Here is a 25546-nt window from a genome sequence, read left to right as displayed (position 1 = left end):
TTTGTACTGCTTTATCACTCCTGTTTTGGAAAACCTCAGCATTTTCATAAACACCTTCAGTCAATTAAATTTATAAATCTTTGCAATCTAATTGGCTGTATTCCTACTTGTTTAATTAACTGAGTATTATTGTTGTAGAGCTTCATTTAATAAAAGAGACTGACAAGCTGAGCTAAGAATTTTAATAAAATATTATTTACAGGTTTATGTAAGGTTTTCTGTTTTGATCTTAGTTGGGGGGAAAAGTTTTCCTAGCTTAATTTTCAGATGCTATTTAAAGAACCTCATCTATAAAAACATTTGTAAAATACTATATAAGATGTCTCCATGAGTACAAAATATTTATAATATAGGCTATTAAACAATTATGTTGCAGTAACAACACAAAAGAAATTGAATTCAGTAGATTTTCCTCCCAAGTCTCCCAATAAGAACGTAGATCCTTGTAGTTTACCTAAAATTATTTAGATTGTTATGGGTGCTAACTCACCATTTTTACAAGCAATTGTCATAATGTAAGGTAGCCAACAGAGAATTGTCTGCTCTAAGATTATGTGGGTGGGAAGTTGCTTAATGACCATTCAAAGTTGTGATAAATCTACCTGGTGAATACTTACAACCTGGATTCAAAATTTCAATGGTTTCCCCCTGCCCCCTGCAATCTTATGACTGTGCTTTGGGTGCTTGATAGAGTTAAATGGGGCATTATTTGCTGCTTTGCTTCAGGCAACAAAATAATCTTAAACCAGTCCTGACATAAACTATCAATGTATTTGTGATTCTTCTTACATAGCCCGGCTGATACTGTTCTACCCACTTAGCTCCTCACCTGATTAATTCTCCATTTGACAAGTGTTGCCAAGTAAATAACTGGCTTTTGGAATATGGGAGAGGCTGTGAGAATGGATTCTTAAAGCATGTGACATTAGAGTAGCATTGCATTCTCAACCTATAGTTTGCTTTTGTTATGGAACAATCAGAAAGAGATAATTTCCCCCAATAAGTTTTAGAAAACATGAGGCTTGTTGGGTGAAGTTGATGCTTTTAGCCACACAAGGAGAACTACAAGTTTTTAGACAGTAGGAATAACTTGTTAATTTAAGGACAAGGATTTTTTTATTTGTATGTTTATTTTTCTTTTTAAAGGGTTTCAATTCTCCTAGTACATCTTCAGTGCAAAACCTCTTTGTTCTATATGTAAGAATGTAAACTCTTACCAATGAGAAAAGCATACCCAAAAGAATAGTGATTGCAAGAGAAGACCCATGTTAGCCATTAATTTTATTAAACGTCATAAGCTTTCATGAGCAATACTGTAGGTATAAGTCACAATAGTGTGTGTGTTATAATAAAATGTTAGGCTGGAAAGGTGCTTACAGGGTTTTTCTGATTTATGAGAAGAGAAGAGAAGAATATCCTAAGGAAATTATGGTGATTGCAATCCTATTTTTCATTTTTAAGATGGGGGAGTGAGTATGCTGGGGAGAATCTGGGGCTTGATTGCCTTCAGGATCATGATGAGTGAAGTTTTATGATTAAGGGAGAAGTGTTCCATTCTTCCATTTGGACCAGGGTGGGTTCTAACATTTTTTACTACCGGTTCTGTGGGCATGGCTTATTTTCTGGGTGTGGCTTGATGGTCATGTGACAATTCTTTAGGATTTAGCAGAGGTACTGGTCTACCAGGCTTTTAACTGCTTGAAGTTGCAGAGCTGTACTGGTCTACTCATTTGTTTTTGGAGGCATTGGTCTACCTATTTATTTTTGCAGGCACCGGTCTACTCATTTGTTTTTGGAGGCACCAGTCTACCACCACACTGCCTTTTAACACTGATCAGCTGTAGGACGGCCCTTTGAAGCCCCCCCCCCAAGAGTTTAAACAGCTTTTTCCTTCTAGCCGATCAGTTGGGACTCAGGAGGCAGCAATAGCAAGAGCCTTGGTAGTACAGGGGTTTAAGGCACCCTGTTATTAAGCTGGTTATTAAGACCAGCTGCCTGCAATTACTGCAGGGTTTGAATCTCGCCAAGGCTTAAGGTTGACTCAGCCTTCCATCCTTTCTAAGGTAGGTAAATTGAGGACCCAGTTGTGGGGGCAATAAGCTGACTTTGTATAAATATACAAAAGGATGAAGGCTATTGCTGAGCACATTGTAAGCCGCCCTGAATCTTCAGAGAAGGGCGGCATATAAATCAATTTTAAAAAAAAAAATAGATTGGGGTGGGGCCAAATAAAAGGTAAGAATAATGTGGGGGGTGGGGGGGGGCAGAACCAGTTCGGTGATGTCATATCGTCACCACTACCGGCTCGGCAGAACTGGGCGGAACCGGGAGGAACCCACCACTGATTTGGACACATATCTTCTCCAGGATATTGTAAGGTCACTGTAGCCATGGAACTGTGGAACAAACACTGAGACTACCTAACCTCCAGCTGTAATGATATTCTCTGGGAAAGAGTATGAAAAATGCTCTTCAGCCATAGATGAGGCATGTTCTCTAGATCAAAAGAGGCATTTGATGCTGTGCAAGCATCAGAAATCACAACACAGTGATGAAAGTGTGTTGAACCCAAGTAAGGCGAGAACAAGCTATATGAAAGTAATAATGTGCTCAGGCAGTCAATGTGCTTACATGACAGATACTCAGGATCTTTGTTAATGAAGTACAATTAGACATTCATTCTAGTAGCAGTGTATTGAATAAGAAGCAACAAACAGTATAAATTGAAAATGGCAGAGACTTGCTACAGAACATTTCATCTTTTTGGAACATTACTAAAGCATCTCAGTAAAAGAAAAGAATATGAATGAGAATTTTTTTTTTCAGATTAAATCTTCATCTGAGTTTTTTTTTTAAAATTGGGGTTTTCTGAATAGAATCCAATTGAATCATAGGGCTGGAAGGGATTTTGGAGGTCTTTTACTCCAACCCCCTGCCCAAGGCAGGAGACTTTATACCCATGATGGCAAACCTATGGCACCCTTGCCAGAGGTGGCACACAGAGCCCTCTCTGTGGGCACATGCACCGTCGCCAGGTGCTCTTCTGGTTTTCGGTGCACACTAGCTGGTCTTTGCGCACACCGGAGCACCAGAAACCCGAAGACCAGCTGGTCAGTGCACATGCACTCGCCAGCCACCTTTCCAGTTTGGGCACTTGGTGCTGAAAAGGTTCGCCATCACTGTCTTATATCATCTTGGACAAATGGTAACCCAAACTTTTCTTGAAAATTTCCAGCAATGGAACACCCACAACTTTGGGAGGCAAGTTGTTCCACTGATTAATTGGTTCCCACTGTCAGGCAATTTCTGTTGGTTCCAGGTTGGATCTCTCTTTTACAAGCTTCCACCCATTACTTCTTTTTTAAAAAATAATTTTTATTAAACAGTTTTTAAAAAATAAACAAACAAACAAAAATAGATATTTATATCTTCTTCTTTTCAACATCTTCGCATCAGTAATCCATATTTATAGATTTTCTCTTTCTTATCTTAATCTATTTTTTATACATAAGATTCTTGTCCTACCATCAGATGCTTCTATACCTAATCCTTCTCTTTGTTAGTCTAGACATATGTAGTTCCCTTAGCCATTCCTTGTGAAATTTAGCCTCCAGACCCCTTATCATCTTTGTTGCTCTTCTCTGCACTCTTTCTAGGATTTCAGTATCCTTTTGTATAGTGCACATATCTCACTAGTGCAGTGTAAAACGGTACTATTACTTCTCATGATCTTGATGCAGCTACCGCACACTGCTGACTCATAATTAAGTGGTGATCCACTAGGACACTTAGATCCTACTGACAGCTACTACTGTTGAGCCAATTGTATACTTGTGCATTTGTTTTTTTTCCTGCCAGACCCTTACTGTCTATGGAGATTCTCAAACATCCAGGTCATGATTGTCCCAAATATGCTAGTGTCCCAAAAGGCAACTGGAGTTTCTTGGGTTTTGTTTCACTTCTCATTCAAGAAGCTTCTTCAGTTCTGAAGAAGTGAACTGAACTGAAGAAGTTTCTTGGATGAGAAGTGAAATATTGTCAAGGAAAAAAAAAACCCCAAGAAAGTCCAGTTGCCCTTTGAAAAGCACCTTTTCAAGAGGGTGCAGATTCTTATTTGCTTCACTCCTGAGCAGCATTTTGTTGGATAGGATCTAAATCTGACAAGATCCTTCTGAATCTGGAGTCTGTCTTCAAAAGTGTTAGCAAACCGCCCCCCCCCGCCCCCAGCTTGTCATCTGCAATTTTGATGAGTTCCCCTTCTGTCATTTATGGAGATTTTGAAGAGCACTGGCCCCAATATAAAACCTTGTGGTACTCCACTACATGTTTTCCATATAGAAGTTCCATTGAAGACTACATGATGACTATGATTGGTCAACTAATTATTTTTATTTTATTTTATTTATTAGTTTGTTAAACATGTACAAGATAGCAGGTATAAGTATGAACATGGACAATAAAAATAAATGGGGACAGTAGGACAGGGACAGTAGGCACACTGGTGTGCTTATGCACGCCCCCTTTACGGACCTCTTAGGAATGGGGTGAGGTCCACGGTAGACAGTTTAAGGTTGAAGCTGTGAGGGCTTGAGGATGTAACAATGGAGTCGGGTAGAGCATTCCAGGCGTTGACCACTCAGTTGCTGAAGTTGTATTTTTTGCAATTGAGTTTGAAGCAGTTTACCTTTAGTTTGTACTGATTATTTGCCCGTGTATTATTGAGGTTGAAGCTGAAGAAGTCATTGACAGGTAAGATGTTGTAGCAGACAATTTTGTGTACTATGCTTAGATCAGACCGCAGGTGGCACAGTTCCAGATTGTCCAAGCCCAAAATTTGAAGTCTGGTGGCATAAGGGATTCTATTGTGAGTAGAGGAGTACTCTTCTCATGAAATACCTCTGGACCTGCTCAATCATATTAATATCCGATATACAGTGTGGATTCCAGGCAGGTGAGCTGTATTCGAGAATTGGCCTGGCAAAAGTTTTGTATGCCCTAGTTAGCAATGTAGAAGAACATTGCTGGAGAAGAAGCTTCGCAAAATTAGATTAACAATTCTTAATGCCTTTTTGGCAATGCTGTTACAGTGAGCTCTGCGGCTTAGCTCGTTTGAGATGAGTACTCCTAGGTCCTTAACAGGGTGAGGGTCGTTTGTGCCCAACTTATATTTGGTGTACTGATTCTTATTGCCAATGTGAAGGATAGACCATTTATTAGTTGAAATTTGGAGTTGCCAATTGCTCTACCATTCTGACACATAGTCAAGGTTGCTTTGTAGAGCAGCAGCATTGTCAGTGGTGTTAAATAATTTTATATCATCAGCGAAGAGGACGCAGCTGCTTTTAATGTGATTGCATAGGTCATTGATGTAAAGCAGAAAGAGCGTGGGTCCTAGAACGCTGCCTTGAGGGACACCGCTGTTAACTGGTGCCGGATTTGATAGGCCTCCCTATTTTCACTACTTGTTGCCTGTTTGACAGGAATGCAGCTATCCATTTGTGCAGGGATCTGGAAATGCTGTAAGAACTTAGTTTTAACAGTAGTTTGCTGTGCACCACTGAATCAAAGGCTTTGCAAAAGTCTGTGTAAATTGCGTCTATTGCTTTACCCTGGTCAAGATGTGTGGGCCAAATGTTTCTGCATGTAGGAGTTGCAGATTACAGGACAAATTTTTCCTGAAACCAAATTGCTTGTTAGAAAGCAGGTTGTTTCTCTCTAAGTGGAGGGTGATGGATTGGTTTATAATCGATTTCATGACTTTACAGGTTTGTAAAGTACAGGTGACTTTGCAGGTTTGACTTTGCGGAGGTGCACCTCTTCTTTGCTGGATTCCATTGGGCGGCTGGATGGTAGAATTTCATTCTATCCTGATTGTCCTGCGTGCTTGTGTGCGTGTATAGCCTGTGGGAGCTTCACCTTCCACTAGCACCCCTTATTGGTCTTAGAGAGATTGACCTCTCTTCGTTGTGGCTAGCCTGGCTTGCTCCTTGCTATCCTTGGCTTTGCTGCTTTACAATGGCTGTTGGATAGTCTAGCCGCTTGTTTGCTTACTTGCGTGCTTGCTTGCCTGCTTGCTTGCTCTAATTATTTATTTATTTATTTATTTATTTATTTATTTATTTATTTATTTATTTATTTATAGTCAGTCAGTCAGTCAGTCAGTCAGTCAGTCAGTTAGTTAGTTAGTTAGTTAGTTAGTTAGTTAGTTAGTTAGTTACTTACTTACTTGTGGGGATTCTCCAGTTCGTTCTGGCTTTCCTAACTGAATGCTTCCTGTGGGGAATTAGTGATCCGTATATTAGCTTCGCAAATAGACCTCTTAGTTCGGGTCTCTCCATCTGGCTAGCTAGGTATATGCCTCCGGTGGGGATTGCTGGATGGCTTTTTCTTGCACTATTCACTTAGGTCTGAAGGACCTCACCGGCTAGCTCCAGCTTTCCGAGGTTTATGGCTCCGGTGGGGATTGCTAGATGGCTTTTTTGCGCTGTTTGCTAGGGTTTGAAGGGACCTTGCCAGCTAGCTCCGGTTTTCCGAGGTTTATACCTCCGGTGGGGATTGCTGAATGGCTTTTTTTTTTTTTTTTGCGCTGTTCGCTAGGGTTTGGAGGATCTCTCCAGCTAGTCCTGGCTTATCTAGATACTTGCCTCTGGTAGGGATTTATTTATTTATGGTTGCTCGGGAATGCCGATATCTTGCTAAATTTTCAGACTTCAGGACTCTGGGTCCACGTGGGCAGTTGGAAACTCAGCTGGGAGTCTGGTTTCGCTGGTCCTTGACCTTTGGCTGTTATTGCTTAAATTCTTAGGACCTGATCTATGTTTATTTTCTTTATTCTCTTTGTTTTGCTACTTCTACTTCTATCACTATTTTAGATTTTATGACTTTTCTCTACTACTAGTTTCTAGCGATGTGGCTAAGCATCTGCCTTGGCCACCATTTTGCCCAAAGAAAAAACATTATGAATCCATTTGGTGATGGTACTGTCTATTCCTCATTGTTCTGTCTTATCAAGAAGTGGACTGTGTCTACTGTGTCAAATGCACAAATATGATGCTTGATAATATTTTCCAGGATTTTCCCAGGTATTGATATCAGGCTGACTGGTCTGTAGTTTCCTGGATCCATCTTTTCCCACTTTTTGTAGATTGGAATCACATTAGCTCTTTTCCAGTCCTCTGGCAGTTCCCTCGTGCTCCAGGAGCTCTGAAATATTTTATTCAGTGGTTCTGAGATCGCATCTGTAGGTTCTTCAGAATCCTGGAATGTCAACCATCTGGTCCTGGCAATTTGAATTCATCTAGAGCAGGGCTGTCAAACTCCCAGCCCATGGGCCGGATGTGTCACACACTGGCCATGCCCATGCCTGGTTTAGTGAAGGGGAAAAAAAGTCCCAATACATCATGTGATGCCGCCGTGACGACGTGAGTTTGGCACCTTGATCTAGAGTGAATAGGTGTTCTCTTACCAATTTGTTGCCTATTTTGACCTATATTCCTGTTATGTCTCACAGCTTTTGATAAATTGGACTATTAAGCAATTCTACTTTCTCTCTGATCTCCATTATCTTCTTGCCATTTTCTTCCATTAATGGATCAGTTATGTCCTTGACTTTCATCTTGTTACTTACATATTGAAAAAACTTTTTGTTTGTATATTTGGCATTTGTTCCAAGTCTTAGTTCATTCTGAGCCTTAGCTTTCCTTGACTGCATCTTTACAGATTAATATTTTCTCCTATCTTATCCCCAGTAACTACTCATATCTCAATCTGGGAAGTGCCCTTCATTTATTTTCTAATTTTTCATATATATTTTTATTAAAATGTTAAAAAAAAAGATAAAGACTAATACAAATTAATATAAAGTAGAAAAAGAAAAACCAAAGAGAAAGCTAGAAGTATTCTTATATAAGTATAAGAAATATACATATATTACATTGAAAATTAAGCAGAAAGAAGATACAGAATATTATCAAACATGGAATTTATTCTACCAGTGATTGGAAAAAAGGGGTAGAGATTAAGAATGTAATCTGTACTGCTAAGCAAATAAAATAATCCAGACAATATGATGTTTATTAAGCACTAACAAAAATGTAACAATAGAATATTAATAAAACTTTTTTAAAAAAGGGGGAAAAAAGAAAGTAGAAAAATATAGAAAAGAATGAAAATAAGTAGATTCTGCTCTTCTTTACAGCAGTTTTAAGTACAATGATAAATTTACCTCTTATTTGTATGGTTACAACATGACTCTCTTCTTTCTATAATATATTCTATCTATTCATTATAATCATAAATCATAAGTTCATTTTTTTCTGTTTATTCAAAAAGTCTGGGGGGGGGTGTTCCAGTCAGCAATAAATGGTCTTTTCTCTGATGAAAGAAGTCAATTTAGTCCTCTCAGCAACTTCATCATCTCCACCATCCTTTCCTCCATTATGAGTTGTGACGAATCTTTTTGTCTTTGTGTCTACTTACAACTGCTGTTGGGACTGGATTCCTGGTTGTAAATTATTATGCTCATAAGTGAAAGCACCCGCATGTCCAGACCCAATTTTACAAACTTTTTTGGCACTAGTTTCCAATATTGTTGTTTATAAATGCTTCTTGTGTTGAGAACCCCAAAGGTATTTAGGGGCACAATCTGGGTTTGTAACTACTCAAGTGGTGGGTTTCCATGCCACCAAATCTCAGTTTATGTTCTTTTAACTCCAGAAGTCTTCTGTTTCTCAGCAATATCCACTCTTTCATAAATATCATTCTGGCAAGACATTTATTTTTATCACAGAATTTCTCCCAAGAATGACACTTGTAATTTTATTCATCTTAACATGTTTTTTTAAACTTCATTCCATGTCTTACTTTGAAATAACATACAATTCTTGTTTGTCATAGTGATACCCGGTTATTTTACCTACTTCTTAATCTTAAAATTTGTTTTATTCATCAATTCTTTTTTATCTTCTTTTTTTTTTGCTTTTTTTTCTAATTATTTCGTTCTGTGTAGAATATTATATATACTGCATGCCAATAAATAAAACAACAATTATTATCTCAGTGGCAATATGAGTAGAGGAAAATTTGTGAATACCTTTATAATAACTTAATTCTCTTTTATGACTTTTAGTCAACCAGATTCCATCTGTTTTTATATTATTTCCACCTAAAAATTATTCAGCAATGTTTCTGAAACAGCTCATGATGTCACTAATATATTATTATTATCTAGGATGATACAATATGTTAATTCCAAGCCTTCTGCTCTCTAGTCATAAATGTTTAGTTAAAGAAATTAGGAAATAATATTTCAATTAGTAGACCATTTCATGCCGTAGCACATTTTAAACCATTTAAAATAATCACAAATTACATATCACATTTTAAAAAATCTGCACTGTCTCAATTTAAAACATTATTAGTATTAATGAGTAATATTAAATAATCCTCTGAAGAGGTGGGTTCTCGTAATCTTTTTCTACTGCTGATAATAATCCAGTCATCATAAACAGAATATTTTAATGTACTGGCCCAAGAGCAACCTTTGTAAAAGCAAAAAGAAATTTCTCCTGTTTCTTCCTCCCATTTTTAATGTATGGATTTAAGTGGTGGGGATAGAACAAGCATTATACATTCCATTTAGCACACTACTTTTTATAAATGATTGTGCCTGTCTATATTTTACAGCTGCAGAAGGGATGATATGCAGCCATTTATGCTCAAAAAATGGATGTTGGGGGCCAGGGCCAGATCAGTGTTTATCATGTAAACACTTCATCAGAGGAAAAACCTGTGTAAAGTCTTGTCACCTTTATGAAGGGTAAGTCATTTCTGCCTTTAGGCTTTGTGTGTATGTGCATGTGTTTATATAAATATGTTCATGCTTTTGAAATTACTAATGTTTATGTTTTGGTGATAGAAGAAGCCATCTGTCATGCAGCAACTGGTAATCATAACTTGTGTTAGGCAGCAGCATCTTTTATGGGAGAATGAAGCAAAATAATCTAGCTAAGATATTTCAATAGCCAAGTCTGCAATTCGTATATAATTGTATGTAACTGGACTAGAGAATTGACTGCAGGGGATGGGTAAGCTTGGCCGCAAGACAGAACAATTGGTCATTCTTTTGAAAGTCACCAAGCTGGAACAAGGAAAAAGCTTGCCTATACTTGTATTTTAAATGGAAGGTTGAAAAGCAGCAACACTGTATAAAAAGAGTTGACTGGTACTTTAGATGGGAAATGCTGTGCAACAGATTGCAGAAGTTTGATATCTGTCAAAAGGAAGTCCCAAGGAACTAGTGAGGTTATCTGGTTCAGTTCCTGAATGCATATTCCCTTGTCTGGGGGTGGGGTGGGGATGGAGAGGTGAAACACACTGCCTCAAATCATTTCAGTGAAGCTTTAAACCTCATTTGTACCCACAACAATTTTGGTAACAAGACAAGGCAACAAGATTAAGGGCTAAACAGCAGGGAATAGTTAATTGTGAGAAATAGTTTGTGTCTGAGCTTTCAATGTCAACAATATACATTTCCATCACAGTCCAAGGAGATTGTCAAGATCATGACTAATTGTCTGCAGATAATAATGAATTGAAAAAGATCTAATGAAATGAAACTGAATTCTAACATGACAAAAGTATTTTTGATCAGTAGACTTGATCTCAGATTTGGAGTTCAACTTCTGTTGAGTTGGGTAGAACCTCTTTGAAAATACTGTTTTGTAGGTTGTTGGTAGTCATGGGCAGTTTTACCAAGATGAGGCTGATTAATTAATTATGTCTTTTAGGAATGTTGATCTGGTGTATTTTATTCCAACTGGATCATTGCAATGCACTCTACACAGGACTGCCTTTGAAGAATATATGGAAGTTAAAATTGGGCCAGTATACTGCAGCTCATTTGTCAATAATAATTATATATTCATAGCTTTCAGTTTCTTTCCAGTAGAATTCCAGCTGCTCTTAGTAGTGTCTGAGTTTAAGACTAGTTTATGAGAAAACTTCCTTATGCCATTTACTGAGGTCAACTCCAGGGCCCTCTAGTATGAAAGCCTTTTCAATATCTGAATTTAGGTACAGAAATTCTCTTTTCTTCTATCCACGTCACTTCTTCACTGACGTCTTATAGATATTGATAAGAATCTGCCTGAAACTCTTCTTTATCAGTTTCTGATTTTACCATTTCTGATTCTTCTTATTTTTGTACATGATGTACATATATGTGTATGTGTTTTTAGGGGTGTGAAAAAGCTGTACTTAATTGCTAGTTTGGTGTAAGGGCTAGAAGAGAGAGTTTCTATCCAAAAGATATACAAAAGAAAACTAAATTAGTATCTGGGAATCAAAACCAATTTATTTGGTTTTCTTTTCAAAGATCTGCAGTAAAAACCTTTCTGCAAAATTTTACTAACTATAATTGTAGCTGCGTTCCTTTGAATTTAGAAGAACAGCTCTGCAAAAAAAAAAATCAAAACCAATTATTGCAGAATATGATTTGAAACAATCTTAATTTATTGCTTCATAATTGTCCTCCTTGGTTTTTCCTTTTTACCTCTGGCTCACCTTAAGCCAGACATTTTTATTTGCACTGTGGTGGCCACTTTCTTGCTGGTGGAGAGACAGGATGGGTGAATGACAAGCCAGGCATTCTTATCATGATTCTTAAAAACTCTAAAGTGGCATTCCTTTCTGTCTTTCCCCACCTGAAGGATATGGAGTGCTTACCTTTAACAATATGATAATATCTGTACATTGCAGAAGCCTACAGAATAGAGATATTACCATATGGTGTCAGTCAAAAGAAAACTCTCAGTGGCATTTAGGAGTGAGGACAAAACTCCACATCTCTCCTTAACAGCTACAAAGCAAGGGGACTGCTCGTAGGCACAATGTATATAGGTGACAAACAATGTGAAATCAGAAAGACCTGCTCTGTGGGCAAACCCTGTAGCACTATGGTTCCTGGGAGAAGTGAGAAAGCAAAGGAGGGTGAAACCCACTTCCTCTGTTCTGAGGGCAGAAGAGCCACAGACCAAGAGTAATCTGTAACACTTAAAGCTGATAAAAATAGTAATTCTACCAATTGGGAAACAGGTCAGAGCCTTTTATCTATGTCCTTGCTATTCTTGAATTATTTTCCCCCATCTTCATCCTGGAAAAAACATACTGGAAATGATATTCAAAAGTGAGGATTCTCAGAGCTATCCGAGAATAGGCTTGGGTTTTGAAAAGGCCATGACTAAAGTGAGACAGTAGCTATTAAATATAGACCACCAAAAAGACTTTAGTGTAATCCTTATGGTCTTTTTAAAAGAATCTAGCAGAGAGATTTTACAACCCCCTATTTAATGTCTGTAGATGGCATCAAAGATCATTTTCCTGGGTCAAGGGAAATTTAGCGATATACCTAGATCAAAATAGATTTTTCCATAGAAAATTGAAGTAATAGAGACATCTAGCTCTTGATTACTGTGTTGCTCCTTTTATATGCACTTCCATTTGGACCTAATAATACCCTTTCTAGTCAGATCTAATAGTAAGAGTAAAATAAAGAAGCGTTATTATCAGTCCTCAATTAACACACTGAAGTTTGCTAAATTTTGTTCTACTGTCATCTCCATATGTGGTCAACTGTCAAATATATTAGTAATAATTTTAGTAATGTGATTTTTTATTCTTTGCCAATAGTAGGATATTAATGAATGATATTTTTAATCCCTGTTATATTGAATTTTAATCTTAGTTAAATTGGTCTATGACTCTTTTTATAAACTAAACTATATTAGATGGTGTTCCCACAGTAGCAATGTCTGCCCTGGAGGCTATCTTTTTCTTTGGATCTTCAGGCTGCCACACTTAGTGCTGTGGGAAGACAGGAGGGGGTTTGCATGGAGTTGGTGGAGATATATAGCCATAACTGCATTCCTTTCTCTGGGAGTCAAGGATGTTCAGCCTGCACCTGGAGAGGCGTGACTGGGGATCATCTCCAGTTGAGATAGTGGATTGATTGGACCATGTGATGGACATGTGGGTACAGGGGAAGGGACTTTGACTTTCCTTTGGGTGGGGAAAACCTGGGAGCTTTCAGATTCGGGTTTTCCCAGATGTGCCAATATCACATCTCTAATAAAATGGAACTTTGAGGAGCTGCTGGCCTTGGAGTATTCATTGGTTGGGGGTGTTACTTGGAACCCTGACAAACAAATTACTTCAATTGGGAAGGCACAGACTCACAGATACTTCCTGTTCTTTCCATAATGTTAGATTTCTCAGGCCAAGAAAATATTGGGGTATGATATTAGGCCCCTGTTTAGAATTGATTATAGTTCCCATCTCACCAGCAGACTCAGTGGGACACGTAGAAGAATTCTAGCATCTCAATAGTATGATTCTTTTCATCTGATTGTCTTTAACAACTAGGTGGCTAATAGACCACTCCAGCTTTGAATGCTGAATCAGTAGGTTATATGCACGCCTAGTGTTCTGTACAACCTCTGCAATTATTTCCAGGATGAAAGAACAGGAAATGAACATCCAAGGGCTGTTCCCACTAATAACACCCCTTTAACAGTGATAACTGTTTTAGGTTCCAAATATATGATTTAAATAACTTCAGCTTCCCCATTATTTCTGTGCAAGCAACGTTTTTAGATGATTCCCCCCCCCCCTTTCTTTCACAAAGGAGTAATTTGTTAGAGGTCTTTCAAGTGTACCAAGGAAGTCATCAGAAAAAGAGGAAACCCTAGTGGTTGAAATTAGATCAGATATGTATACAATGTCCCTTTATTTCAATAGATGTGTTTTTCATCTCCAGCATGTTTATTTATTTATTATTTAAAACACTGATATTGCTTCCCATTTTATATTGAACTCTGGGCAGGTCCCAATCAAAAAGGGCATGCTGCATGTTTGTATAAATAGTATGAAATATTTATATATCCTTGTCTTTACAAACAGTGAATAAAACCTAGCAGTGCAGCATTTGCATATTAATCCAGGGCTTGGGGATGGGGATGTAATTAGAAAATTATCAAAGAGAAGGTGTAGTTTGACAGGGGATAAGCACTTTTGCTTGCAGAATAACAATCATGTCATAAACTGAAGTTGCTCCCTGATTCTGTCACTTCTGGTATTTCTAAATTGCTTGTTATTTCCACAGGGAATACAGAGAGTTTGCAAATGGTTCAGTTTGTGTGGAATGTGATCCGCAGTGTGAGAAGATGGATGGAAACAGAATAACTTGCAGGGGGGCTGTAAGTACAATCCATATACAGTCCAACATATAAGCTGGTTATTATAGAAGACAGATTTGTTTTTTCTTTCTTTCATCCTTTGTAAATTTATTAATTTTATTTGCTAGATTTATATTCATCCCTTTCTTCCATGAACTTAAGACAATATACAATATACTCTTTCCACTTAATTTTCCTTACAGTTACAAACTTCTGAATTAGAATAGGCTAAGAGTCTATGACTCTCCCAAAATCAACGCCTAAACATATTGTGCTCAAGATGGATTTGAACCTGTGTGTCTCTGGTTCTAGTTCAAATCTTAGTAGAAACACTATGCTAAAGCTATGCATGTTCCCATGAAAGTTTTGCATGGGCTGAAAAGAACTAAATATAGAATCTAATAAAGTATAACAGTGATCTGTCTTTATGAAAAATCCCAACATAAGTCTTAAGGCAATGTGAGTATTGCATCCTGTGTCAAATATTACACTTACTTGATGTCTCTCAGTAGCTCTTGGGGCTCTCCAAACAAAAACAGAAATGTGGATATTCTGTGTTTCTTCTTTCTACGTAGGGACCAGATCATTGTACCAAATGCTTTCATTTTAAAGATGGCCCCAATTGTGTTGAAAAATGTCCTGATGGTGTACAAGGGACAAACAGCTTCATATTCAAATATGCGGATGAGGATCGTGAATGTCGTTCTTGTCACCCAAATTGTACCCAAGGGTAAGTTTACATTTACATATGTTAAAAAATTATTACTACATGTGATATTTTCAATCCATTTTGCTGTACCTTGATGAATAAAGTAATTTGTCTAGAACATTACATTTTTATCCCCAAGTCTTTCAGTATGTCTCTATGGATGGCAAAACTAAGATGATGATGAATCAATATCTTTATTGTAATACTCTCTTGGAGTCTGAGTTACCCTACCCTTTACAGTCTCTTTTCTCCCTTTTTGCTAGAATGGGCAATAAAGATAATCTGCACTTAAAGAGCAAAAGTATGCTTTAGTTTGTGTTTGCCTCAGCATATTAAGAATGCAGTCCTCCCCTTAACCGTCTCTCCTCCTTTTGTGTTCAGCTGGGAGATATGAAAGTGAGTTGATCTGCCTTCCCTAGAGTGATAGTGCTACTTTCCATGTGACTCTAATGAAGAAGACTGTTAGATTACACAAACAGTTGCATTCATGTACAAAACTATAGTTAAATGTGTAGAGAATAAGTATGGTAAAGATGCGCTGCCTTGCTTTTTAACTGAACTTCAGGTGCCTTGCATGTGAAGGTGAGGGTCACAGTTGATCTTTTATCTCTCTGTATCTGCGTAAGATATGTACAAATAATGATAATTTTTGAATACAGGATTTTAAACAGAAAAATGGACTGAATCTCTGTTTTTCCTTATGTTATTATAAATTGCAATGCAATGCAAACCTAGCCTAATTCAATGTGACACCAAAGGATGGTGCATGCACACCTTCTTTTCCATCCTATTTCTCTTTGTATTGCAAAATCTCAAGATTTGGAGGCTGGGGTTAGTCTTAACAGGGAGATAAATTTATCAGTAAAAAATAGAAGCTTAAAGTTGGAAGGAATCCTTAAAATCATTTCTAGTAATCCAATCATCTTTGTTGCCCTTCTCTGAATTGGTTTAAGAATAATTTCTTTAAATTTTTCTTACAGTGTGATGCCAGACCTGGATATGATATTAAAGATGGGGTCTGATCAAAGCATAATAGAATGGAATGATTTCCCATGAATTGAAAATTATATTTCAATTAATATAGCCTAAAATAAATCTGTCTTTTTTGCAACCACTTCATAGTTCCGGCTGTTATTAAATCCAATCAAGTACTTTTAATTTAAAAATGGAAGATCTTTTTAACATTTAGTGCTACCAAGTATTCCCAATCCAATATTTGTGCATTTGATTTTATTTCATAAGTGAAGAACTTTGTACTTATCCCTACTAAAATTAATTCTGTTACCGTAAGCCCAATTTTCCAATCTAGCATCCACGAGTTTTGTATTACCTACAGATCTGATAAGCATCCCTCTTCCTTTTCATCCAAATCATTAATAAAAATGTTGAACTGTAGACGATCCAGGACTGATTGTTGTGGCACCTCATTCAGTCACTCTTTCCAATTGATGATGAATTATCAATGGACATTTCATGAATATAAATTTCAATCGATCTTTTAATCCACTTAGTTGTGATGTCATCCAATCCACAGTGAAAGATAAGCATGTCTCGGAGTACTTTGTCAGTTATTTTGCTGAAGTCCTAAAGGGCCCCAGTCTCAATGCTGCCCAGGGACAAGTTAAAATCTCCAAGAAACATAAACTTGAGAACAGCAGGAGTAGCTGCCCCACCTGTTCCCTTGACAAATTTATGCAGACCTCATTTAATTACTAAATTGTATTCAAGATGCTTCCATGTTGGTCTTTTTATTATCTATTCCAGAATCTTCCAAAGCCTGGATATCATACTGACTGGGTCTGAAGTTTACTGAATCTTTGTTTATCACTTTTTGAAGATAGGAGCATTTGCTCCAGTCATCTGACAATTTGTCAGTTCTCCAGAATTATTTGGGAAAGTATACCAGAGTATGGTCACACCATCAACCATTTTGTTTCAGTATTTTAGGATGCAATCCAGCTGGTCCTAAACTAATTGAAAACAAAGATAGGGTATCCGGCTATGGTTAAAAGTCTCAAGCTTTAATTCTGTCCTTCCATTGTGTTCGCCACAGAACACCTAGGTTTGGTAAACAAGGTTGAAATAAAATAAAAAATGAATATAATATCTCTGCCTTTTCTGTGGTATCCATTGTATTAGCATTTTGCCATTTTTGTTGAGCAGCTGTTATACTAATCTTTATCTTTTCCTTTTCTTTTGAACATATCCCACCATAAGCCCTTTCTTGCTATTAGCATTCTGACACCAGTGCTGCAGTGTCAGATGAACTGTCTGTGGTCTTCCTTAAAATCCTGGCACTTTTTCCTGTTTGCTATATGTGATTTTCAGATCTTCACTAAGCTTTTTATTTAGCCACACTGGCTTTGCTTTCCTTCATTTTTTCTGTACACTGGAATTATTTTCAATTCTGCTTTTAATATGTTTTTCAAAAGTTTGAACTTTGTTTAAGAATTATCCTCAATCCTCTTCTTTTTAGCTTCTCCTACCATGGTATCCTACTCATGTCGCTCTGTATTTTTTAATCCTCACATTTTATAAAGTCGAAGATATGTGTTTGAATACCTTCAATTTTACAATAGTTTCTCTTAACAAGAAGAACTTGGGTATTGTGCCATCACCTTCCCCCAGTCTTCCTCCTACTTCCGCATCCTCAGCTAATTATAATTCCTAGAATTAGTGAAGTTGAATTAGTGTTGGTTGGACTGTCTTTATAAAGGTAGTGAAACATCTATGCCTATATTGCTTTTCCTTCTTCAGCAACAGCACCATATTAATTGAATAAAGTGTCACCAAAATAGAAAACCATTATATCTGGCAACCAACATAATTTGCAAAGGTCTTGCTTTTAGGCATCTGTGATTACATTTCCGCTTCAGTCCTTATGATACATGACTTGTGTTTAGTATTCCTCTCCTAAATCTATTAAAATGGCCCTTGTTTGCTATGAATGCCCCTTGTGTGGAAGTATTCCCAATGCTTCTTATGATGAAAGTTGGCACAGATACAGGATCTCATTTGTATTTATTTAAGATCCTTCTCCTTGTTTCTGATTACCATGTTTTGGCATTAATGTTCACACAGCAGATGTCATGAAACACCATTTAAAACAAAGTACCCTTTTCCAGAAAACTTCAATGGAATACATTTCAAAGGATAATGCTGATGCTTGAAGAACCAAGCCCTTTTGTAAGAGTACTTTCTGAATGAATCATTTTTAAAAAGCTACTAGACTTGCTGAATTTGATCCAGATATCAGCCAAATGTGTTGATTAGGCTAAGAAAGCTAGAAAGGATTGTAGTTTATGGAAGCTTTTCTTCTCTTTAAACACAACTTTGTGCACGTTTTTCTTAGTTGGGAATCCTTTCTTTAAACCTTGTAGATTAGTGATGGCTAACCTTTTCCAGACTGAATGCCCAAAGTACACGCACGTGCACACAAATCCCGAAAATGCAATGTGCCCTGCCCCCCTGCATGCACCCTGCGCCCCTGCGCCAGGGGTGAAATACTACTGGTTCAGACTGTTTCAGGTGAACCGGTAGTAAAAAAATTCTGACGATCAGCTGTGCCGCGCAATTTGTATTCACTAGAAAGCAGGAAATCCTGCTTTCTAGCTAATCTAAATTGCACGGCCCAACTGTTTCCCCCTGCTCGCTGTTCTACTTACCTTTGCAGACTCAGAAAAGGCTTCTTAATCCTCCTTTTTCAGGGCTGTGCAGTAGTGCCTGCAGTGCGCCTGCGCGTAAAACACACATTTGGCGCACACTGCACATGCGTGTGCAAAGCGAACCAGTAGTGAAGCGAACTTGTAGCAGACTTCACAGCATTTCAGCCCTGCGCATGCGCGCATGGCCCCCTCGCATGCACCCCGCCCTGCACATGCATGTGCAGGGCCTCACATGTGCCCTATCCCTGCACATGCACAGCAGAGACCCGAAGACCAGCTGGCTGGCAGGAGGTGCGTGCGCATGCGCAGCGGAGCTGAACTGGGGCAATGGCTCGCGTGGCATCAGAACCTATTCTGCCATGGTGCACGTGACATTTAATAACATCTTTTTCAAATCAAGCTTGATTCCTGATGATTTCATAGAAGTGACTGTGCTGTTATCTTGGTAACAATACAGAAGGTATAGAGAAGAGTATTTTCAAATCCAAAGAAGAATTTTTCTCACTACAGTAAGTGAAGCTTAGCATGCCATCAGCTGAAGTTGTGTGACTTCTGAACATTTAATATAGACCACTCGAATTATTCTGCAATGAGACTGTTGGACAATCTCTAACAAAAACCAAGAGACAACTAACAAATTAATTTTATAAAATAATAATTCACAAGAGGCTTTTATTGTTTTGCTGCTAAAATTAAAGCAGTAAATAATTCAATAAAATGTTGATGTCAACAGCTGTTGCCATTCAAAATGAGACCTTTTTCTGGTTTTGCAGCTCTAATTACAACAGAGCTTTTAGGGAAATTAAACTAAGAATGCAAAAATATCCCAGAATTTGTGCTAGAGGTAACTTTTTTTTTTTTTAATTTGATTTATATGCCGCCCTTCTCCGGAGACTCAGGGTGGCTTACAATGTGCTAAGCAATATAGAAGCAACTTCTATTTGGTCCTTTAAAATCTGGGTTATATGGTTAAAAATAATTATTACTACTGGGAAGAAAAAAAGGCATTTCAGAGGGGCTTATTAATGGAAGATAGTTTTGTATAGCTTAACATATATTTAATGTTAAATATAAGCACCTAAAATAATATTAGTTCTCTTCTTGAATCTATAAAACATCTGGAAATAAAGAAATGTAACAACTGGAATTTTTGCATCCTTCTGTCATTGCAATAGGAGTGGAAAAATTCTTTACTTAGTACATGTCTTTATATTAATTGTTAAAAATGCAAGTGAGGCAATAAAAATATTGGCTTAAGCCCATTGGTGAGTTTAAATTCAGTTCAGGTGGATAGAGCAGAAAATTGTTCCAGACAAATATCTTATTCATCAGTACCTTGTCCCTTGTGGCTTTTGTCTGAAATTTCTGGAGGCTGTGGTGAATGCATCTGGGTAATAATACATATATATGAAACCATGCCTCTGATGTTTCTCCTACAGACATTTTATTTGGATACCCCCTTCTAATAAAATTACACATACATTTTGGGGGGTTGCCGAGCTACCAATCTATGAAAAAATGAATTTTGTCAATTGTCTCTTCTAAGCACCTACTGTAAAATAGAAGCAAAAATATATTCTGAAACAGACATTTTGGCTTTTGATAAATCAAATGTGATTCATAATAACTTTCTGATTATTATATTATTAAACATGAAGCAATTATCTTATTCAGAACAGGCTACAGGTATCATTAAAAAAATCACTTGCTTGTATTAATGCTAGTAGCTAAGCAAAATAAAAGTGTGCCTACTCTTTTTTTAAAAGCTATTCTTATAAATACACCTCCTTTAAAATATGTCAGTGTGCCCAGGGGTGGGTTCTAAATTTTTTTGCTACCAGTTCTGTGGGCGTGACTTATTTTGTGGGCATGGCTTGGTGGGGGGGGGTAATTTGACTGGGTGGGCATGGCCAACTTTTTTTTTTTTACTTTTAAAAGCATCTTTTCTACAACCTTAAGCGGTTGCAGAAAAAAATGCTTTCAGAAGCCTCTGATAATCCCAGCTGAGCCGCGCGATCATCAGAGGCTTTTTTTTTTTACTTTTAAAAGCATTTTTTCGGCCAAAGAGGTTGTAGAAAAAATGCTTTTAAAAGTTAAAAAAAAAAAAGCCTCTGATGAGGTGGACGGGGTAAGCAAGTGGGCCAGGGACCGGTTCGGGGGCGTGGCCAGCTAATGTTATTACCGGTTCTCTGAACTACTACAAATTTTTACTACCGGTTCTTGCGAACTGGTGCGAACCAGGAGCAACCCACCACTGAGTGGGCCATTCAATGATGATGGGGGACTTTAAGTAGTCATAATGCATTTCTGAGATGTCAGTGTTTTTTTGCCTTATTTCTCTCCCTGCCATCAGGGTTTTAGTGATCTGTGCTCTGAATAAATTTATTTACCTTCATTTTATTTTCTTATTCATAATTTTTCTTCTTCATGGCTTTTTAAGAATCAATGGAAGCAGTGACTTAAATGGATATCTGGCTTGATTCAGAATAGGAATGATGGTTAAAAAGAATTAAAATACTTCTCTATATAATCTTTAATTCCCTGTGGTAGCTTGGCAACTGGAATGAAATTGGTATAAAAAAGCCTGTTCCGTAAGTGCAGAGTACCATTACCACATCATTCCATACCAGCCTTGTAAACAGCTCTCCAAGAAGATATTTGATGTATAAACTGTAGGCTTGGCACTAGAAGCCTAAATACTCAAAGCAAATACCTTTGTTAGGATTCCCTAAAAAGTAGGCCAAAACCCCTTTTTTTCATCAGAGGATTTTAGATTTCAAGAGAGGGGAAGGAATTCCGGATGATATTTTTGTGCTCAATGTGACGCTGAAGAAGAATTCATATTTCATTTGGTATACTATGAGGCTTTCTCATTCTCATGGGTATTCTATTTGTCCAGGATACATATGAAAAAATTGTTTTGTGCCAAAAATAAAAAAAAATAAGGATTTTATTTGTTCTCAAAAGAATGAGAACTCCATCCAATGCTTGATTTATGAGCCCAGATCAGCTATGAACCCAGGCATTGGGTGGGCTGAGGTGCACCTGTTATTCAAGAATGATGGCTTGATGGCTTTCAGAAGCTCTGCTGTTCATACATGGATGTGAGATCCTTTGGTTGATAGTTAGGCTCTATAGATGATGCACTTGTGTGCTTTGTCTTAATTTGGCATAGCTGGAGGATAGAAGAGTTTTTGAGAGTTGGAAGAAAAGTTTCCAATTCCATCTCCTTGAGTGTGGATTTCCCATGGGCTGTGTCTTGAATCCCTTATAACTGCTGTGCCAAGTCTGCAACGAATCATATTGTGAAGTATACAGATGACACGGCAGTTATCTGGGATGACAGTGAAGATTCTTATAGGGAGGAGGTGAAGGTTTTGATGGACTGGTGCAATAAAAATAACTTGGTTAGGGTTAGGGTTTAACCAAATAACTTGGTTTTGAATGTTAACAAAGCAAAGGAGATCACTGTTGATTTTAGAAAGTGTCAGCATGGTCATACTCCACTTTGTATCAAGGCTGCAGCTGTGGAGGACATTTAATAATATTAAATGTCTGGGGGTGCAGATAACTAACAATGTGATTTGGTCTTTTCATACGTTCATAAGTGCTTAGAGCTCCAAGACCCCACACACCCACTTCATAGTCTGTTTCTGTTGTTCCCCTCTGGGAGGAGGTTTCGAAGTATGTATAGCAGGACTACTACTAAATTCTATAACAGCTTTGTTCGTTATGCCATCCATCTTGTAAACTCATAGGATTCTTTTTTTTTTTCTATGTCTAGTTCCACATTCAAACTAGACTGTGATATTTCTGTTTCTGTATGTGGGTATATGTATAATGCTTATCTTTTGAGAGCTGAATGCAATTTCATTTTAATGTATACTGATTAGTGTACATTGAAAGTGACAATAAAGATTCTGTCCTATCCTATCCTATCCAACAATTGTTATTCTTATACTGATCACTCTGCTATGCAACGGCATCCTTCCTGATTTGCTTAACTTTGTCACTGGGTTAGCAGCTAGGTCCCTAAGGTTACTAGATCTTGGTGATTTTAACTTACCCCATGGTATCGTATAGTCTGAGGCAGTTCAAGAGTTCATGGCTGCTGTGACAACCATGGATCCAAATAATCAAGAGCCTGTCTTGAATTGGGTGGGGCATACTAAATCTGGTTTTTATCTCAGAGTAGTTGCAATGTTATTTGGTAGTGAAGGCAGTATCTTCAACTATGAAAGAAAGATCAGTCTTTCATTGCTTTTTGGCTTGCTGATGTTACTTCAGTCTGCAGAGAGGGTATGACTCATTAGATCATTCAAACTTGATTTCATTGAGGGCTGCATCAGGATTGTGTTTGACCTTCAGGGGAGGCGAGGTGTGTGGCCAGGGTGGGCATGGTCAGCTTGACGTCACTCGTGTCGGGGATGCCTGTGGTGGCCCAAGCGCTCTGCCAGCAAAAACGGGCTCCCGAGTTCTGTTTTCAGTTGTGATGGCCTCCTGCAACTCTCTGCCAGCAAAAACAGAGCTTGGGAGGGCCACGGACGGCCCTCCCAACCTCCCTTTTCAGCTGCGATGGCCTCCTGCAACCCTCTGCCAGTGAAAAGGAGCTCAGGAGGGCTGCATGCAGCCCTCCCGAGCTCTGTTTTTACTGGCAGAGGCACTGTGGGCCAGTCCTTCACTGCTTCCAGCACGGCCCCATGGGCCAGTGCTAAGCACCCCACAGGCCAGATCCAGCCCCCAGGCCTTGAGTTTGACACCCCTTCATTAGATCATTTTGTCCACGGCAACTAATGTCTGTCTGTCACAGGCAACTAACAGCTTCAGAGGAAATGTGGGGTTTTCTCTGAGGTTCTGATGAGCATTTAAGGCAAGGCCTTAGTTGTAGCCTAGAATGAGGTCCTTGGATTGGGTTGTTTCTATTCAGCCTTTCACTGTGATTGATTGTTGATCCCACCATGGCTTCTGGCTGCCAGCATTGACAGTTAGCCGATTGGCTGGCTGCTAACTGTCCTGTGCGGCCAAAGGCCCGGGACAAAAGCTGCTTTGGCGTGGCCCATTCACTGAAACAGCATTTGTCCGGGGCCTTTGGCTGCATGGCTGCATGGGACAGTTAGCTGCCAGCCAATTGGCTAACTGCCAATGCTGGCAGCCAGTAGCCATGGTGCAATTGATCGCAGGGGCTGGGGGGCTTTAGAGGAGGTGCTGCAACCAAACGGCCTCAGGTGCTTGTTGGGAGAAGGAAGGGGAGGGAGTGAAAGAGGGAGGGAAGGGAGAAAGAAAGAAAAAGAGAGAGAGGAAAGGAAAGAAAGAAAGGGAGGAAGGGAGGGAGGGAGGGAAAGAAAGGGAAAGTGGATGAGATATGGAGGGAGGGAGGGAGAGAAAAAGTTACAAGTTACAATGGCACTGGAAAAAGGGACTTATGACTGTTTTTCACACTTAACAACCATTGCAGCATCCCCATGGTCAGGTGATCCAAATTGACAACTGACTCTTACATATGACGGTCTCAGTGTCCCAGAGTCGCGTGATCCCCTTTTGCAACCTGACCAACGAAGTCTACAGGGAAGCTGGATTCACTTAACGATCATGTGACTTATTTAAGAGCTGCAACTATTCGCTGAACAATGGTGGCAAGAAAGGTCGTAAAGTGGGTGAAAGCTCACTGAACAACTGTTTTGCTTAGCAATGGAGATTCAAGGCTCAATGGTGGACATACAGTAAGTCGAGGGGTACCCTTCCCCTTCCCTTATGAGTGTGTCAAGCAGGCCTTTGCTCTCAAATTCTCAATCTGGTCCACAGTAATTGACATCCCCTGTTGGAGGATGGATTGAGTAAAATGCGTTGAAACTCACTTTAACAACACTCTTGCTTAGCAACCAAAATTTTGGGCTCAGTTGTGGTCGTAAATCGAGGGCTATCTCTGCCTTCCTCTGCATGGCAGCCTTGTCCTAGTAAATTCCTTCCCTTTTCTGGGAATTTTCCTCGTATTAGAGGCACCAAAATAACCCAGAAGATATAAGGTCTCCTGCTGGAGCAGGGGGTTGGACTAGATGACCTCTGAGGTCTCTTCCAGCCCTGGATTGCTGTGCTGTTTCAAAGTGTCCTCTGAAACTACGTCTAGTGCCAGGGTTTGTGGTCCTTCTTTCCTCTCCTTTTTCTCTCCCTCCCTCCCTCCATATCTCATTCACTTTCTTTCCTTCTTTCCTTCTTTCCTTCCTTCCTTCCTTCCTTCCTTTTATTTTCTTTCTTTTCCTTTCTTGTCTCCCTTCTCCCTCCCTCTCCCTCTCTCTCTCTCCCACCCTTCCCTTCCTCCTTCCCTCTCTCCTCCTAAGGCTAGGATACCCACCCAAAACAAAAACTCCTTTGGATGAAGCGGGCTTACTTACCACCCGCCCCCCATCCCTGCTCTTCCCTTCCAACCGAACTTGGGCGGCCTCACCACAGCAGTGGAGGAGAGACCTGCACACACATGGCATCCAGGAAGGCAGTTGCAGCAACAAACTCTGCCCGTTCAGTGTCAGGGAGGCACAATCAGGTACAGGGGAGCTTCCACCCCCCCCTCTTCTCCTAACAATCATCTGAGGCACCGTTTGGCTGCAGCACCTCCCCCAAAGCTCCCCAGCCCCTGTGATCATCATGGCTTCTGGCTGGTGGCTAACTGTCCCATGAGGCCAAAGGCCCAGGACAAATTCTGTTTTGGCGAATGGGCCGCACCGAAGGGTGTGGGACAGAGGGGCCATGGCCCATTGCCCAGGGTGAACACCTAGGGGAGGGCCAGCTGAGGAGAAAAGCTAGAGGTTAATGCGCGGAGGTGGGATCCTGGAGGAGAAGCAGGCGCAGCCAAGGGTAGAGCCTAAAAGTCCCATTCCATTGCTATTCACTGAAGGACCAGTAATATTTGCTCCATAAGACACACAGACATTTCCACCCACTTTTGC

The 25546-nt window shown here is 39.0% G+C and overlaps 1 protein-coding gene across 4 annotated transcripts in view; it reads left to right on the top strand.

Annotated features, from left to right (window-relative positions):
• The window catches only part of ERBB4 (erb-b2 receptor tyrosine kinase 4), a 1174706-nt gene that overhangs the window by 898204 nt on the left and 250956 nt on the right, over nt 1-25546 (top strand). For all 4 annotated transcript variants that reach the window (XM_060688174.2, XM_034433703.3, XM_060688175.2 and 1 more), the window contains exons 13-15: nt 9685-9817; nt 14159-14252; nt 14807-14961. In XM_060688174.2, the coding sequence (XP_060544157.2) occupies nt 9685-9817; nt 14159-14252; nt 14807-14961 (382 nt within the window). The remainder of the gene's footprint in view (nt 1-9684; nt 9818-14158; nt 14253-14806; nt 14962-25546) is intronic.

Source organism: Pantherophis guttatus, chromosome 1 (genome assembly GCF_059756535.1).
Source record: "Pantherophis guttatus breed Tessera chromosome 1, ASM5975653v1, whole genome shotgun sequence".
NCBI lineage: Eukaryota > Metazoa > Chordata > Lepidosauria > Squamata > Colubridae > Pantherophis > Pantherophis guttatus.
Note: the sequence above shows the minus strand (reverse complement) of the source record. Positions and strands in the feature narration are given on the sequence as shown.